Source organism: Lepidochelys kempii, chromosome 11 (assembly GCF_965140265.1).
Source record: "Lepidochelys kempii isolate rLepKem1 chromosome 11, rLepKem1.hap2, whole genome shotgun sequence".
NCBI classification, from domain to species: domain Eukaryota; kingdom Metazoa; phylum Chordata; order Testudines; family Cheloniidae; genus Lepidochelys; species Lepidochelys kempii.
In genome coordinates, this window is record NC_133266.1 from 959,187 (window position 1) to 974,719 (window position 15,533).

Consider the following 15,533-nt stretch of genomic DNA (forward strand, 5'->3'; position numbering starts at 1 on the left):
CAGCCTGAGCAAGTCCTTGGATAATTTGCAATTATGGAAAGAAACACCTTGAGGGCAAACATGTGAGAGGAACAGATTTAAGTTTCTAGTTTGACATATTTAAGAACAGGCTCACTTCATCACACCCTCACTGCACCCACCCCCCAGGGTGGGGGAGGCAGCAGTTTGAGCAGATGCCAACTTGCTCCATACCCCGCCGCCAGCAGCTGAGAGCTGGGGGTTAGAGCTAGGCAAGGGGCCCCGGGTACCCCCCTGCACCAGTCCTGCCAATGGGAACAACCTGGACCTACCCTCCCCCAGGGAAAACTCTGCTTGAGACTGGGGACCCAGCCTGGTGACTGGCCCAGCCCCAGCCCCCCCAGGGCGGAATTTCCCAGGCCTGCCCTGCCCCTCTTGTAGGAGCTTAATCACCCTCCCGCCCCACACAGGGCTCCAGCCCCTGCCCTCCCCCCTCAGAGAGCCCCCCTCACACACCGCCTCTATTGCAAACAGTTTATTGACTGACAGCAGGGTCCGCTCCCTGGTGGCTGGCGCAGCCCCACAGCAGCAAGGGGGTTGCACAGCAGGACCCGCAGGGCACAGGCACCCTCCTTCCACCCCCCTGCATCCGCAGCCTTAGAGCAGCTCCTGCCCAGCTGTAAGGGGAAGGGGGGGTGGGGAGGCTGCTGGAGTAAGTCTCCTCCCCCTGTGCAGGCCCTGAAGGAGAATCCTCCATCTCTTCCAGCTGCAGCTCCCTCCCCCATGGGGGTTGGGGGGGCCCTTACTCCTTCCCCTGGGCTGCCTCCATCCCTGCAGTCAGCCCTCTTCCAGCTGCAACCCCCAGCAGAGCAGGACTGGGCTGGAGGTGCCCAGGGCTCTGTCCCCCAGCCCCCCTCCCACCGGGGCCCCCTGGCACAGCTGCCCTGCAGAGCTGTCAGGGCCCCACGGGCAGGGCATTGCCCCGTCAGGCCCCAGCACAGATGCCGTGCCCCCTCCTCACTAGCTACAGCCGACTACACACTGCTCAGCAGACAGTGACAGGAGAGACCCCCCACTACGCAGCCCGGGGGTACTGGGGGGGAGGGGGGGAGTGCGGAAACAGAGCGATGTCCGGGTGTGACCAGCCTCCCTGGGCGACTGCACATGGCAGGGTCCCCGCGGCGCGTCCCTCAGAACACACCTGGGGAGACAAGCAGAGGGGAGGGGGACGGACGACACGGATGAATCAAGCCTTGTGAGCGTGACAGCCAGGGCACGTGCAGGCCAGGGCACCAGCGCCCCTCGGGCTGGGGGGCTCCAGCCCCATTCCTGGGGCAGGACTCACCCGAGGCTCCTGCCAGCCCGGGTGCTCTGAGGCGCAGGAGGGAGGGGTGCTGGGCCCTGATGCCCCAGCTGGGTGGCCCCTGGCCCTGTGGAAGTGGGACAGGGGTTACCTGGGGGGCAGGGGTGTCAGGCAGGGGCTGCAGCCAGAGCAGTGGAGGTGGGGGGTGGGGTAAGCAGCAGGATCCAGAGCAGCAACAGTGAGGGCAAGAACGAGCACCCAGCCCCTGCCCCCCAACACCCCTGTTACCTTCCTTGCAGCATCCCCCGCCCCCCGAGGGACACCCTACCCCGCCTCCTCTAGAGCAGCCCTGGCGAAGGACCTGAGCCCACACCCCTGGGCAGCCCTCCCCTGCCAGGCCGTGACCCCTACACCCCTCCCAGACAGCCTGGACCAGCAGGGGGGTTCTGGGAGGAGACCCTAGGGGCAGACCAGCTCCCACTGAACCTGGGCAGGTCCTCGCACACAGCTGAGCCAGGAGCAGTGCTGGCCTGGGGGAGGGACACCCCCTGCGGGGGGGATGGGGGGACGGACGGACATGGCATGGACAAGCAGCTGAGTGTATGACGGTGCCAGGGCCCCACGCGACCCCCCCAGGACGCCCCAGGGGAAGCGTTGGGTCCGCGCCCTGCGGGGGCAGCTCCTCGCTCTGCAACGGCACACACCAGAGGGAGGCTCCTCTCCAGCCCTTTACTGAGCCCCCCGGCCCCGCTGGGTTCTCAGGCAGCCCGGCGCCTCTGCTCCCCTGGGGCTGGGATCCTCCAGCTGCCCGGGCCCCCAGCCCCAGCCCGGTTCACAGCAGGCGACAGTGGGGCTGCTTCGGCTTGGAAGCAGGCTCTGTCCCCGCTGCTGGCTCGGGCGCTGCCCCCTCCTGCCCGCCCCCTGCCCCCGGGCTCTGTGTCCGGCTCCCCTCGCTGCACCGGCTCCCCCCTTGCGCCTCCTGCTGGGCGCCGCCCTGCTGCCTGCTGGCGCCATGCACACCTGCTCTGTGCTGCCCCGCGGCCTCCATCTCAGACAGGCTGTAGGCCATGGCCAGCTGCAGATCCTCGTCCTCCTCCTCGCTGTCCGTGTACAGGCAGACCGGGGACGAGCCGCGGGGCCGCGGCGGTGCGGGGGGCGAGTGCGAGGCCCGGCCCGGCAGAGCCTGCTGCTCCCGGCGGCTCAGCTCCAGCCCCAGCGCCATGTCGTCAGGGACACCTGACGGGAAGGAGGCACAAGGGTCAGGCCCCAGGCACGCTGTCCCCGGGCCTGGCCTGGCCGTGGGAGGAGGGGGCTGTGCCCCCCGGAGACACAGTTCCTAGGCCTGTCCCCGTCTGCCCAGTCATCTGATCTGGGTCTCAGTGCCGCTGTCTGTGAACTGGGGAGAACCCTGCCCCACCGCCTCCCAGGGGGCAGGGCTCAGCCAACATACAGGGGGCACCCTGGTCCCCAGAGACCCCTCCCACCCCACTCCTCACCGTTAACGTGGATTGATTTCAGCTGCCCGTCCTCTTCCACCTCCACCCGCTCCTGCCCGTTCTCCACAATCCTGCAGAGAAAGAGCCAGCACAAGTCACCCAGCCGGCCAGGGCGGCACCCCACGGGGCAGATTCGGGATGGGGTGGGGCACTGTGCGGTGCCATCTAGGGACTGTGCCAGGCTACGGGCTCCATGTGCGTCGGGGGCAGCTGCCACCTCCATTCTGGTCTTCTGACCTCGGGCACGAGCTACGCTTCCCGGGGTGCAGGCTGTTGATTTAAAGTGCTCTCCCCACCCAGCACTGCGGCGACAGGTGGCCTAGCAACAAAGCCTCCTGGTAGGACTCTGGGCTCCCCGGCTGGGGCTGATCGAGGCGTCACCCGCAGAGGGGCTGGGAGGTTATGAAGGGCAGACGCTGCGCTGTTCGGGCCGGGTCTTTGGCCATTGACAGCAGGTCAAACAGCAGCTGCTGCAGGAGCCAGCAGAGATGGGGGGACCCTGCCTGGACACAGCTGGGCCCCAGGAAGGGTGGGCTCTGGCGTGGCGGGACATGGCACTGGCTGGCCCCATGGAGAGTTCTGGTGTGGGGGGACACCATACTAGCAGGCCCCATGGAGGGCTCTGGCGTGACGAGTGGTGAGGCACCAGCCTGGCTGGCCCCATGGAGGGCTCTGGCATGGGGGAAGGTGGGGCACCAGCCTGGCTGGCCCCATGATCTGGTCCCCTGGAGCAGCTGCCGTGTTGCTGGGAGACTGGCTGGCTTGGCCATGGCCCAGTCCCCAGTGGCCCCTCCCTACCTCTTCGTGGTGATGCGTTTGCCATTGACGAAGGTGGTGGAGGTGGAAACCGAGCGGAAGCCGATTCCGGGGTCGGTGCCAGGGCTGAAGGACGAGGAGAAGAAATCTGAAAAACAGGGTGACAACCTCACAGCAGGAGCCCCCAGCCTGGGCCAGGCCCCAGGGAGCCTCAAGGGATCACAGGGGTCCTTGGCCAGTTGTGAGAGGATGACAGGGTGGTAACGGGTCAGCCAGGGGGATGCACTGCAGTGAAATGTCTGTCCAGGAGTCACAGGGTGTGATGAAGTGGGACTGTTCTTAATGTTTCCTCTGAATACTGTAAGGGTGCCTCAGTTTCCCCTAGGCAGTTCCTAAGTCTCTAGGGGGTGGGATAAGGGGATGTGATTGTTGCAGAACAAAGGGACAGGGTACATAAATGGCGACACTCTGTCTCCTGGCAACTGATGGCCTGAGCCCTTCCCCCCTTCAAGGTGAGAGCTAAAGGGCTGGAGAACAAAGGAATCAGGTGACCTCCTGGCCCGGGAAAGGGACAAAGCCCAGAGGGGGGGGGCTGGAGGGAGTTTCAGTTTGGGGCTGGCTGGGGACGAGGAGTGAAGGGCAGACGGGGTTGTCTGGCTCACGGCCCCCCAAAATGGACCCAGCTGAGGGGTCCTGTTCTCTGCACCTACAAGCTCTGTGTTAGACCATGTTCCTGTCGTCTAATAAACCTTCTGTTTTACTGACTGGCTCAGAGTCACGTCTGACTGCGGAGTTGGGGGGCAGGACCCTCTGGCTTCCCCAAGTCCCCACCTGGGTGGACTCGCTGTGGGAAGCGCACAGAGGGGCAGAGGAGGCTGAATGCTCCGAGGTCAGACCCAGGAAGGTGGAGCCGGGGGAGCTGTGTGTCCTGCAGACAGGCTGCTCCCCGAGAGGAGACTTCCCCAGAGTCCTGCCTGGCTTCATAGGGAGCAGCTCCGGAGCGTTGCCCGGGGACTCCGTGACACAGGGCAAGACTGTTCTTGAATCGCCATAGCCGAGGGGAGGTGGTTTGGGCCAGCCAGGGATCTGGCACCGAGGGGAGGAGGAGCGACTCGGGAGAAAGCTGGAGCTGGGACCACACAGGTGCGTGCGGCAGGTGCCCAGGGAGGACGGTGCTGGCAGCGACAGGCAGGCTGCCACCTACCTGAGGATGCCGGGAAAGACGAGAAGAAGGAGCCTGGTCCGGGGTGTCCAAGGCCAGCTCCCCGCAGTTCTGAGAACGGCAGCATCTCATCTGGAAGGCAGGGATCGTGGCGTGAGCACAGCCCGAGACTCTCCCTCGCAGGACGCCAGGCAAGGCCGCGCCAGCCACACAACTCCAGAGTGCAGCCAGTCCACCCTGGGGGCAGGACACCCATGGGCCCCAGAGCAGCAGGCCCCAAAGGGGGCTCTGGGGGGCGGTCTCCGGAGGCCTATGGAGCTGGCTCTTCCGTGTGTCCAGCTGCTGAGTTGCAGGAAGAGAAGCTGAAGATCCAGCAGCCCCCGGCTAGAGTGGCTCTCCTGCCCCGGGCGCTGAGGGATCAGGCCCACACAGGGGGCAGGGCCTGGGTGCTAGTCGCTCTGACAGGGCCACACGCTGCCGAGGGCTGGCAGCCAGCGGGCACTGCTCTGGCCTCTCTCAGTTCACGTGTCCTGAGGCTCCCTGCAGCCCTTGGGAGAGGATTCCCGATAGGCAGCCTACCTGCCCCCCTCATAACGGCAGCATGCTGCTTCCAGCCGCCCCCTGCCAGCACCCGCAGCGAGCCCTGGGCCAGCAGCTAGGGCACGGCCCTGGGACTCGAGTTCAATTCCTACCACAAGCCTGGGCCCAGCACCTAGGCCAGCTCCATCAGTCGTCGGTGTCGACCACCCACCGCCAGTCACGGCTCTTCACCCTTCCTCACGGATCAGCCCCTCCCACGCACGGATCCTTCTGTCCTGTGTATTCAGCCCAGGAGCAAGCGGGGCTGCCTCCCGCATCATGGACGCTCTCCCCCAGCGTCATCCCCGGCTGCATCGGAGCCAAGCCTCCCCAAAGCGACCGAGCCCAGACCACCAACACTTCCCAGCCTCTCTCCTTCAGCTACCGGCCTCCCTCGCTCCTCCCCTGCGTCCTCTGGCACAGGGACCAGCGTCTGCTTGGACCGGGCCTGCTGAAAGCGTGGGACAGTCCTTGGATGGCGTCACCGGCCTCCGCACCACCGGCACGGCAGGCACTGGAGGAAGCTGCTGCTCCAGCTGTGGGGCAGGGAGCCGACGCGGTGGAAGGCACCGTACTAACCGGAGGGGTCACAGCTGCTCCTCGGCTGGCGACTCCTGCCCCTGCTGTCACCCAGAAGTTCAAACTCAGCCCCTCCCGAGCCAAAAGCCCAGGCCACGCCACTTGAGTCAAAAGCGAATCTCCATGAGCTTTCAGCAGTACAGGACCCGTGACACACAACATAGCCTCTGGGGTCTCTCACCAATCCCCACTTCTCTGGCCACAAAGAATCAAAACGTGCACTGGGTTGGGCCCACTCTCCCCTCCCTCCTCCAGGGCCCCCAGGAGAGCTGTGGGCCAAAACTCACCAAAGAGCTCAGAGAAGGGATCCCGCCCGCCGAAGAACTCCCGGAAGACGTCGTGGGCGCTGCGGAAGGAGAAGGTGAATTCGGGGACTCCTGCGCCGGCTCTTGATCCCCCAGGCCCTGCTGGGGAAAAGCAGACACAGGACGCTATCACCGAGATCCCAGTCTGAACCGCGTGAGAGAAGCAGGCTGGGGTCCCCGCCCGCTGGAGAGACGCGCCAGGTTAAAGGTGCTCTGTTAGCTTGGGGCTGTGAAAACTACAGGTCCCAGCATGCAATAGGACATGACGCGCTCCCAGGGCCGCTCTCTCTCGGGTTCCCCTGCAAATATTTGTAGTGGGTGCAATTTGCCCCTGGGTCAAGAGCCGGCACCCAGCCCAGGGCAAGTTCCACCCCGAACGCCTGCAGCTCTGAGGGGTGGGTGGAGCACAGACACACCACACCACACCGGGGGGGCCGCGAGCCCCACGGGGCCGCACCTGGGGGGGCTCGGCCGCGCAGAGGGTGGGAGGCCCTGCTCGGGGGGGCCGCGAGCCCCGCAGGGCCGCACCTGGGGGGGCTCGGCCGCGCAGAGGGTGGGAGGCCCTGCTCGGGGGGGCCGCACCTGGGGGGGGTCGGCCACGCAGAGGGTGGGAAGCCCTGCTCGGGGGGCCGCGAGCCCCGCGGGGCCGCACCTGGGGGGCTCGGCCACGCAGAGGGTGGGAAGCCCTGCTCGGGGGGCCGCGAGCCCCGCGGGGCCGCACCTGGGGGGGCTCGGCCGCGCAGAGGGTGGGAGGCCCTGCTCGGGGGGGCCGCGAGCCCCGTGGGGCTGCACCTGGGGGGGCTCGGCCGTGCAGAGTGGGAGGCCCTTTTCGGGGGGCCGCGAGCCCCGTGGGGCCGCACCTGGGGGGGCTCGGCTGTGCAGAGTGGGAGGCCCTTTTCGGGGGGCCGCGAGCCCCGTGGGGCCGCACCTGGGGGGCTTGGCCGCGCAGAGAGTGGGAGGCCCTGCTCGGGGGGGGGCACGAGCCCCGGGGGGCCGCACCTGGGGGGGCTCGGCCGCGCAGAGGGTGGGAGGCCCTGCTCGGGGGGCCGCGAGCCCCGTGGGGCTGCACCTGGGGGGCTCGGCCGCGTAGGGCTTTGCCGTCTTGCTCATGCCCACGGTGTGCGGGCGAAGCGTGGCTGTCCCTTAGGCTCCCGGCGAGAGCTGGCAGGACAGCACCCCGTTGTGGGCACACGCCACGCAACAGCAGAGGCTGGGATTGTCAGACTTTATTCCCCTCAGCCCAGATTTCAGGAGCAAGGTCCCCCTCCCTCCCCGATTTCAGCTCCCCCAGGCCAGGCTCCTCCCCCACAGCACGGCCAGCTCACCTGCTCCCATGAGGCCTTCCTTGCCATAGCGGTCGTAGATGTCACGCTTCTCCTCTGCGGGGAGAAGAGGAAGAGTTAGCCGGCCCCCACCGCTCCAGCAGGGCTGGGCTGGGGAAGGGGCGGCCCCTAGCTAAGGGGGAGCATCTCCCGCTGCGTGGGCAGGTGGCATCGCCAGCTCTCGTGCCATTGGGAGTACTCCTAAAGCCCCAGCTCTTGGAGTCATGGGATGGGGCAAGACTGTCAGCTGCTGTTTCCTCCCCTTCCTGGCTGCAGAGCAAAGCCTGGGGGGACGGCAACCCCCAGGGCTCAGACACAGGGCGCAGATGAGAACCCAACACTTCCTTTGAAAAGTCTGGGGATTTTCGACCTAGTGTCGTTGCTCTGGGACCCTTGGGGCTGGTGTGGGGGGTGGGTGGGGCTGTCCCTTGGCCGGCTCTTTAGGTGTCCCACTCCAGGCTCACGGGGTCTCTAAGCAGCGTCGGATCTCAGCGGCTCCAGGCGATGTGATCTAAGCCAGCCCCCCTAGATCCATGGGATGCATGGGGCTACCCCAGGTCTGGGGGCTCAGCAGCGAGGGCCAAGCTCCGACAGCTCGCCCGGGATAAGAGCGAGTCTGTGGGGAATGAACGAATCTAGCGAGTCGTGCGCAATGCATGGGGCTGGACATGGCCAGAGAGTCCTGGGGACCCCTCCCCGCACCCCGACTACAGCCCCCAGGGAGAGAGGCAAAGGAACACGAAAAGGTGCGTGTGGCTCTGAGAGCAGAGGGTTAACAAGAGCCTCTCCCGCAAAGAGAGGTAGAGAGGCGCAGACTGGCCAGACTCCCCCCCCCCGCCTTCCCCCTGAGCAGCTCAGGGGGCGCAAAGGGGGCTCCGGAAGCTCAGCGTTCCCTAGTGCAGGGACCGGGCCTGGCCCAGGGGGGAGGGGTGGGGCAGAGCGCACCTGTGCCGGGGATCCTGGGCAGAGGGAGGGGCCCATTGACCACAAGTAGGAACAGCCGCGGTCTCTGTGCACCCCTGCCCTGCACCGGGGCAGGATGCAGCTGGGCTGGAGGCTGCTTGCAAAGGGGCAAGAAACCAGGGCAGCAGCTCTGTCCTGCCTACAGCCCAGGGGCACACACACAGCTGGGCGCGACGGGGACACCGTCCATACAGAGCACAGCAGCTCCCCTAAACGCCAAATGGGGGAACCGGCTGGGCAGGATCTGGGGATCCCCATGGATCACACGCCGACTAGGTCCACAACGGGACGCGGCTACGGGAAGGCTGCTCGTGCTGGGGTGTGTTAACGGGAGCGCCATCCGTAAGGCACAGGAGGTCATTGGCCCGCTTTGCTCGGCACTGGGGAGGCCTCAGCAGCAGGGCTGCGGCAGGGCTGGGGACCGCACGTCAGGGAAGATGTGAACCAGTCGGAGAGCAACAAACCTGATCAAAGCTTTAGAAACCTGCCCTGTGAGGGAGAGTTAATACCTGGGCGCGTTCAGTCTGCAGACAACACGACGGAGACCAGGCTCCAGGTCCGTGAAGGGCTCTTCTCTAGAGGAGGGGGATTAAGGGTCTGTCTATGCTGCACTCTAAGGCTGGGCTCTGACCCCGGCTCGAGCCCACGTTCCGTCCACACACACACCAGTCAGACAGCTCAGCAAACCCTCAGGGGGTGAGTCACAGAATCATAGAATATCAGGGTTGGAAGGGACCTCAGGTGGTTATCTAGTCCAACCCCCTGCTCAAAGCAGGACCAATCCCCAATTAAATCATCCCAGCCAGGGCTTTGTCAAGCCTGACCTTAAAAACTTCTAAGGAAGGAGATTCCACCACCTCCCTAGGTAACGCATTCCAGTGTTTCACCACCCTCCTAGTGAAAAAGTTTTTCCTAATATCCAACCTAAACCTCCCCCACTGCAACTTGAGACCATTACTCCTCGTTCTGTCATCTTCTACCGCTGAGAATAGTCTAGAACCATCCTCTTTGGATCCACCTCTCAGGTAGTTGAAAGCAGCTATCAATCCCCCCTCATTCTTCTCTTCTGCAGGCTAAACAATCCCAGCTCCCTCAGCCTCTCCTCATAACTCATGTGTTCCAGTCCCCTAATCATTTTTGTTGCCCTTCGCTGGACTCTCTCCAATTTATCCACATCCTTCTTGAAGTGTGGGGCCCAAAACTGGACACAGTACTCCAGATGAGGCCTCACCAATGTCGAATAGAGGGGAACGATCACGTCCCTCGATCTGCTCGCTATGCCCCTACTTATACAGCCCAAAATGCCATTGGCCTTCTTGGCAACAAGGGCACACTGTTGACTCATATCCAGCTTCTCGTCCACTATCACCCCTAGGTCCTTTTCTGCAGAACTGCTGCCGAGCCACTCGGTCCCTGAGTCGGAGCCCTAGGGCCCTGCTGGGCGAGGTCCAAGCCCTGTCACTTTGCAGTGTGGACGCAGCACAAGCCCCAGCCCCGGGTCAGAAGGGCTGCAGAGTGTGGTGTGGCCGCCTTAGCCTGGCTGAGAGAGCCGGGCCCGGCCCTGGTTTGCCGCACAGTGGGGATGCTGGAGTCCACGGCCCAGCCCCGGGTCTACACTGCAGGGTGGACACCCCAGTCGTGCTGCACGTCCACTGCAGGCTGCACAGGAAGTGCCGGGTTTGATCTGCCGCACGGGGCACTTGGGGCAATTGCGGGAAAAGTTTCCAGCACTCCGGGGAGCTACACTGAGGAGCAGGCTTCCCGGGGGCCACTGAACCCCCATCCCTGGAGGTTTAAGCAACAAACCCGTCAGGGCTGGGCTACGGCCACTTGGCCCTGCCGTGGTGCAGGGGCTGAACTAAGCGACCCCTTGAGGTCCCTTCTAGCCCCATGGCTACAAGCACCAGGTGTCCCGAAACGAAGCGGGAGGGGAGACACCGGCCCCTTACTGTCCGACAGCACTTCGTAGGCCTCCGCGATCTCTTTGAACTTCCGCTCGGCGTGCTCCTTGTTCTCCGGGTTCTTATCCGGGTGCCATTTCAGCGCCGCCTTCCTGTACCTGCACAGTGCCCAGGGATAGTCGGTGACCCCACAGCTCTGCCGTCGGCAGGTGCCATTCCCCCCCCCCCCCGTGCCAGCCAACCCCGAGACCAATCGATGGTGCACAGCCACCCGTGCCAGGCTGGACCCCACCGCACCAGGTTCCCGCCAGCACCCGGGCACAGCCTGGTGTCCAGGGGCTTCCTTAGAGAGCTGCTCTTAGCTCCTGGGACACTCCCTTTGCCCTTGAACAGCCCCCCACCATCTCACCCTGCCCCCCCCAAGCAGGGCCTGTGATCACAGCGCAAGATCGGGGAGGGAGATGGGGCAGGTTGCTGGGGGCGGGGTGCAATGCCAACTGCCCACGGATGGCCTGTCGCCGCCTTCGCCCAGCCGTGGAAGCGAGGCCCGAGGGGAAGGGACTTGGCCAAGCTCGCAGCTGATCAGTGGCAGAGCAGGGCCGGATCCCAGGGTTCCCGAGCACGAGCCCAGGGCCCTCCCCACTAGGCCCCACTGCCCCTTGAGCGCTCGTCCAGCCCCACTCTACCCTGAGGGGGGCCCCGGCAGGGCAGCAGCTGCTAGTGGAAAGCAAAGTGACTCGGGCGGGGGCAGGACTTACGCCTTCTTGATGTCGTCCGAGGAGGCGTTTCGGGGCACGCCCAGCACTTCGTAGTACTCCACCATGGCGCCTGTCCGTCCGTCAGGGGCCGGCGGTGCAGCTGGGGAGGAAGGGCAACGTCAGGCATACCTGGAGATGCCCGGGGGAGCAGAGCGAGCGGCCCGGGACTGTGCTGGCTGCTCAGGACAGAGCATCAGCCAGAAACAGCCGCCCGTCCCCAGGTCCCGAAGAGCAGCAACTGGGCTGTCTGTCCCCTGCCAGAGAGGGCCAGCCCGGCAAACGCAGAGACCCACTGGGGCCCAACAGCGCTACCAGATCCGGAGGGGGACGTCCCACCCCCTTTGCTCAGGCAGCAGGCAGAGTGGGGACACTGGGCCCCATCTGCCCTCAGTCCCTGCCTCCCAGCCGATGGGCTGTCGTGCCGAGCAGCGTGTCTGAGCCAGGACGGGGTCCCCCGGCTCGCCCCCTCACTTTGACACTGCCGCCCCTCCTCGGGCTCAGCCTCTCTGCCCCTGCCCGGGCAGCGGGAATGCAAGGGGGTTATTTGTGGCACAGAGGCTGGCAGGCCCCACCCACGTCAGGCGCCGGCAGCCAGAGCCCCAGGGGCACTTGTCTCTGTCACAGCCCGAGCGCAGGGACGGCACCAGCTGCCGAGTCTTCAAGGGACCCTGCCTCTTGGCACCCCAGAGGGTCCCAGCCCTCCCAGAGCCACTCGGGGGCAGGGCTATGCTCCACCTATGCAACTGCAGGACCTCAGCCCCACTGGGCCACCCCCTCCTCACCCGAGTCCCTCGCCCTTGCTGAGCCGAAGGGAGGTGCCTCCCCGCGGGAGGTTTGCTTCTGCTCCTCTCCATGTCTGACCCCCCCCATTCTCCCTCATGTCTGACCCCCCCCATTCTCCCTCTCCACCATGGGGCTCCCCCCACACTGACCTGCCCACAGGGAGACACCCCAGCAGCCAGGGCCAGCCACCCCACACCGGCTCTTCAGGGAGCAGCAAAGGGGAGGAGCAGAGACCAGGCTGGCTGCTTGTCCCACCCCAGTCCCTCAAAGCACCCAGCTGCCCTCAGGGTCTCACCCCAGGGGGGTGGGGGGGGATGTTAATCAGGTGCCCGGGAGAGCTCCCTGTGGTGATGACTGGGGTAGCTGGGGTGGGGAACTCTGGGGCCGGCATTCGGGCACCCCCTCAGCACGTGCCCCCACCCTGCCCGGCCTCCGGCACTGGGGGGGTGACGAGGGGGGGGTCCCTGCTAGAACCCGCTCCGCAGCCGGTGGGGGGGGGCGCGGGGGCACTGCCGGCGTCAACCCATACCAGGGAGCCCAGGACCACCCTCCCCATGTGCCTGGGCAGGGCCCAGCCCGACGGGCCCCGGGGGCCATCACCACAGAACACCGCCCCTCACCACGGGGGCCCGCCCAGCTCAGCATTCAGGCCCCCGAGGAAGTGGCCGGATTTATGCAGAGGGGCCGAGCGCCCCCAGCCCCCATCGCTCCCCCCTTCTGCAAGTCTCTAGAGCCCAGGGTTTTACAGGCAGTTTACTCCCAGTGGGAGTTAGGCACCGACATCCCGTTACAAACCTGGCCCTTGATGCCTAACGAGGGAGCTGGGGGGCTGGAGGCCAGGCCTAGGTGGGAGTCTCAGCCTTGGCCCGTAGGGGGTGCTGCAGATGCCCTCCCCGGCTGGACGGGGTCAATGTGGGCAGGGAGGGGGGGGGGACTGCGCAGTGAGCAGGGGACCAGAGAACAGGGAATCTCACCCCGGGACAGAGCGGGGCCCAGCCCCTCCCTAGTCAGCCTGTCCGCATTAAGGAGCTTAGCAGCTACTATGAACATCTAATCCCGCCGCCACCCGCCACCCGGGAGGAGTAAGAATAGCTCTGCCGGGAGGGGAGGCTGCCCGCCCCCGTCAGTGACCCACACCGGGGTCGAGGGCAGCGGAGGGCGCCTGGCTCCTCAGGAAATCGGGCCATTTGTTTACTTGGGGGCCCTGGCCTCAGTCACAGCTGTGAGCTTTCCCCACGGCAGCCAGTTCCACAGGTTAGTTCTACGCTGCAGCCTCCTCCTGGCTGGCACTCCTGCACCCCTGAATCCATTCGACCTGCAGCTGCCGTGGTCACGGCCCCGGCCTCTGAACTCCTCCACTGGCTCCCCATTTCCAGACGCATTACATCCAGGTGCCTCACCGTTGCCTTCACACCCTCGCCGCTCCCGGCTCATCTCACACGGCCCCCCACCGCCCCCACACCTGCTCCCGCAGCCGGCCCCTCGCCTGGCGCACTGACTCTGCCCCTCTCAGCCCCACCCTGCTTGCTGCCCTTCTCTGGGCCTTTCCCATTTCAGGGGGGACAGGCCCCGAAGCAGACAGCACGGTGGGGAGGACGCCTGCTGCCCCATGCAACACCCCTCTTCTGTTCCCTTTATCCAGGGGGCTGCTTTGCACCCTCCCCTCCCCTGCACATTCAGCACATGCCGGACACTAATTCGCTCTCCCCCCCACCCCGCCCCCCGCTTGTGGTCAGCAGTTCCCAGGGCCGCCTCGAGCCCCAGCTCGGTTCTGTTGGTAAATAAGGGATTTTGCAACCCCAGCGTGTGATTTTCTGCCTTTGAAAGCAAAAACACAAACTTCAATTCTCACTTTTCCTGGGGTGCACCGGGGGGGGGGGGGGGGGCTCCGAGCCCGGCCCAAGGGTGCTGAGCAGGCACAGACCCAGGGCGACCCCGAGGAGGGGCAAACACCCAGGGCAAGGGAGACCAGGCGAGTCACACCTCCCCCTGGACCCCAGGGCTCCCTGCTCCCCCGCGCCTGGCCCTGGGTTCGAAACCGGGCGCAGCGCCGGGCGTCCTGCTGCCAACCCAGGGAGCTCATCTCTGGCCAGATGTGGGCAGGGGTCTGGTGTGCGAGGGCCCAGCCCGCCCTGTGCCCCCGACGTGCCCGGGCCCCAGCCCCGCGCGGGAGGGGCCCTGAGCCACCAGCAGCCCCAGGCTCCGCGGGCCCAGGCTGGCGTCCCGCCCCCGGCGCGGAGCGGCCTGGGCACATCGGGGGCACAGGGCGGGCTGGGCCCTCGCACACCGGCCCCTGCCCCGCCCCCGCCTCTGGCCACACCCGGCGCAAGCCACCGGCCCCCAGGCCTGGGGCCCGATTCCGGGGCCCGATCCCGTCGGGGCCCAACCCCTGCCCCAGCCGCTCCGCAACCTCCTGACCCCGGGGGTCTCCCCAGGCCCGACACCGCCGCAGGAGCGGCCCCCACCGCGCCCCCCGGGGGATCCCTGCCCTGCACCCCACTGCACCCCCCCCACCGCGCCCCCCGGGGATCCCTGCCCTGCACCCCACTGCACCCCCCCACCGCACCCCCCGGGGATCCCTGCCCTGCACCCCACTGCACCCCCCCACCGCGCCCCCCGGGGATCCCTGCCCTGCGCCCCACTGCACTCCCCAGCACCCCGCCCCCTGGGCCCCCCCCCACCGCGCCCCCCGGGATCCCTGCCCTGCGCCCCCACTGCACCCACCAGCACCCCGCCCCCCGGGCCTCCCCACCGCGCCCCCCGGGGGAGATCCCTGCCCTGCGCCCCACTGCACCCCCCACCGCGCCCCCCGGGGATCCCTGCCCCCCACGGCGCCCCCCAGCGCCCCGCCCCCGGGCCCCCCCCACCGCGCCCCCCGGGGATCCCTGCCCCCCACGGCGCCCCCCAGCGCCCCGCCCCCGGGCCCCCCCCACCGCGCCCCCCGGGGATCCCTGCCCCCCACGGCGCCCCCCAGCGCCCCGCCCCCCGGGGATCCCTGCGCCCCCCAGCGCCCCGCCCCCCGGGCCCCCCCCGCGCCCCCCGGGGATCCCTGCCCCCCACGGCGCCCCCCAGCGCCCCGCCCCCGGGCCCCCCACGGCGCCCCCCAGCGCCCCGCCCCCGGGCCCCCCCCGTACCTCCCCGCGGCGCAGCGGCCCCGCTCCCCACGCTCCGAGCGCGGCTCAGCCCAGCTGCAGCTGCGGGCCTGGGGCGGGACATGAACTCGCTCCCGGCCCGTCACACCCCTCCGCTGTGTGACGGACAGCGCCTAGCGCCAATGGGGAGCCCGGGCCGATTGTGACGTCAGGGCTCTGCACTCTGAACTGATGAGGTCACGAAACACAAGCTCAGAGCCCCGCCCCCCCTTGGCCCCGCCCCTCCCTCGACCCCCGGGGCTCCCGGGCACGGCCCCCCGCCCACTGGCCCCCCCACCCCGGGGGGCTCCCCTCGCGTGGCCACGTGGATGGAAATCAAGGCCTGGGTCACTCCTGGTTGGGGTTCAGGCTGGCTGCCAGGGCACTGCTGCGAGGAAGCTCACAGCACTGGGGTTCCAGCCGGAGGGTGCAGCTTGGAGGTGGGCGCCTCGCCTCCCCCGTCCAGCCAGCCCCAGGCACCCAAAGGTGAGGAGCCAGGGGGCGGGGGGTTGCCAACTTTGTGACCCAACAAAACTG

At 67.2% G+C, this 15,533-nt stretch overlaps 1 protein-coding gene across 2 annotated transcripts; it reads right to left on the reverse strand.

Moving 5' to 3' along the window:
• Positions 1-478: 478 nt before the first annotated feature.
• LOC140895360 (dnaJ homolog subfamily B member 2-like) lies at positions 479-15,110 on the reverse strand. 2 transcript variants are annotated; one of them, XM_073304828.1, is made up of 10 exons: positions 15,000-15,110; positions 11,083-11,182; positions 10,373-10,482; positions 7,464-7,517; positions 6,121-6,237; positions 4,718-4,807; positions 3,556-3,661; positions 2,758-2,828; positions 2,282-2,497; positions 479-1,159 (listed from the first exon to the last, which is right to left on the reverse strand). In XM_073304828.1, exons 1-10 carry the CDS (start codon positions 15,079-15,081, stop codon positions 1,149-1,151), a joined length of 957 nt encoding a protein of 318 aa, XP_073160929.1. In that variant the 5' UTR covers positions 15,082-15,110; the 3' UTR covers positions 479-1,148. The 2 variants fall into 2 exon arrangements, with proteins under 2 accessions (XP_073160929.1, XP_073160928.1); XM_073304827.1 differs by having other exon boundaries at positions 6,121-6,240.
• Positions 15,111-15,533: the final 423 nt, after the last annotated feature.

Bases quoted from the DNA above. Each gene is read 5' to 3' on its own strand.
- LOC140895360 (XM_073304827.1), bottom strand. From the start codon at position 15,081: ATGTCCCGCCCCAGGCCCGCAGCTGCAGCTGGGCTGAGCCGCGCTCGG. The intron at 11,183-14,999 runs GTACGGGGGGGG...CTTCCTCCCCAG, and splicing joins GGCCGCTGCGCCGCGGGGAG to CTGCACCGCCGGCCCCTGAC. The intron at 2,498-2,757 runs GTGAGGAGTGGG...CCTTCCCGTCAG, and splicing joins GAAATCAATCCACGTTAACG to GTGTCCCTGACGACATGGCG.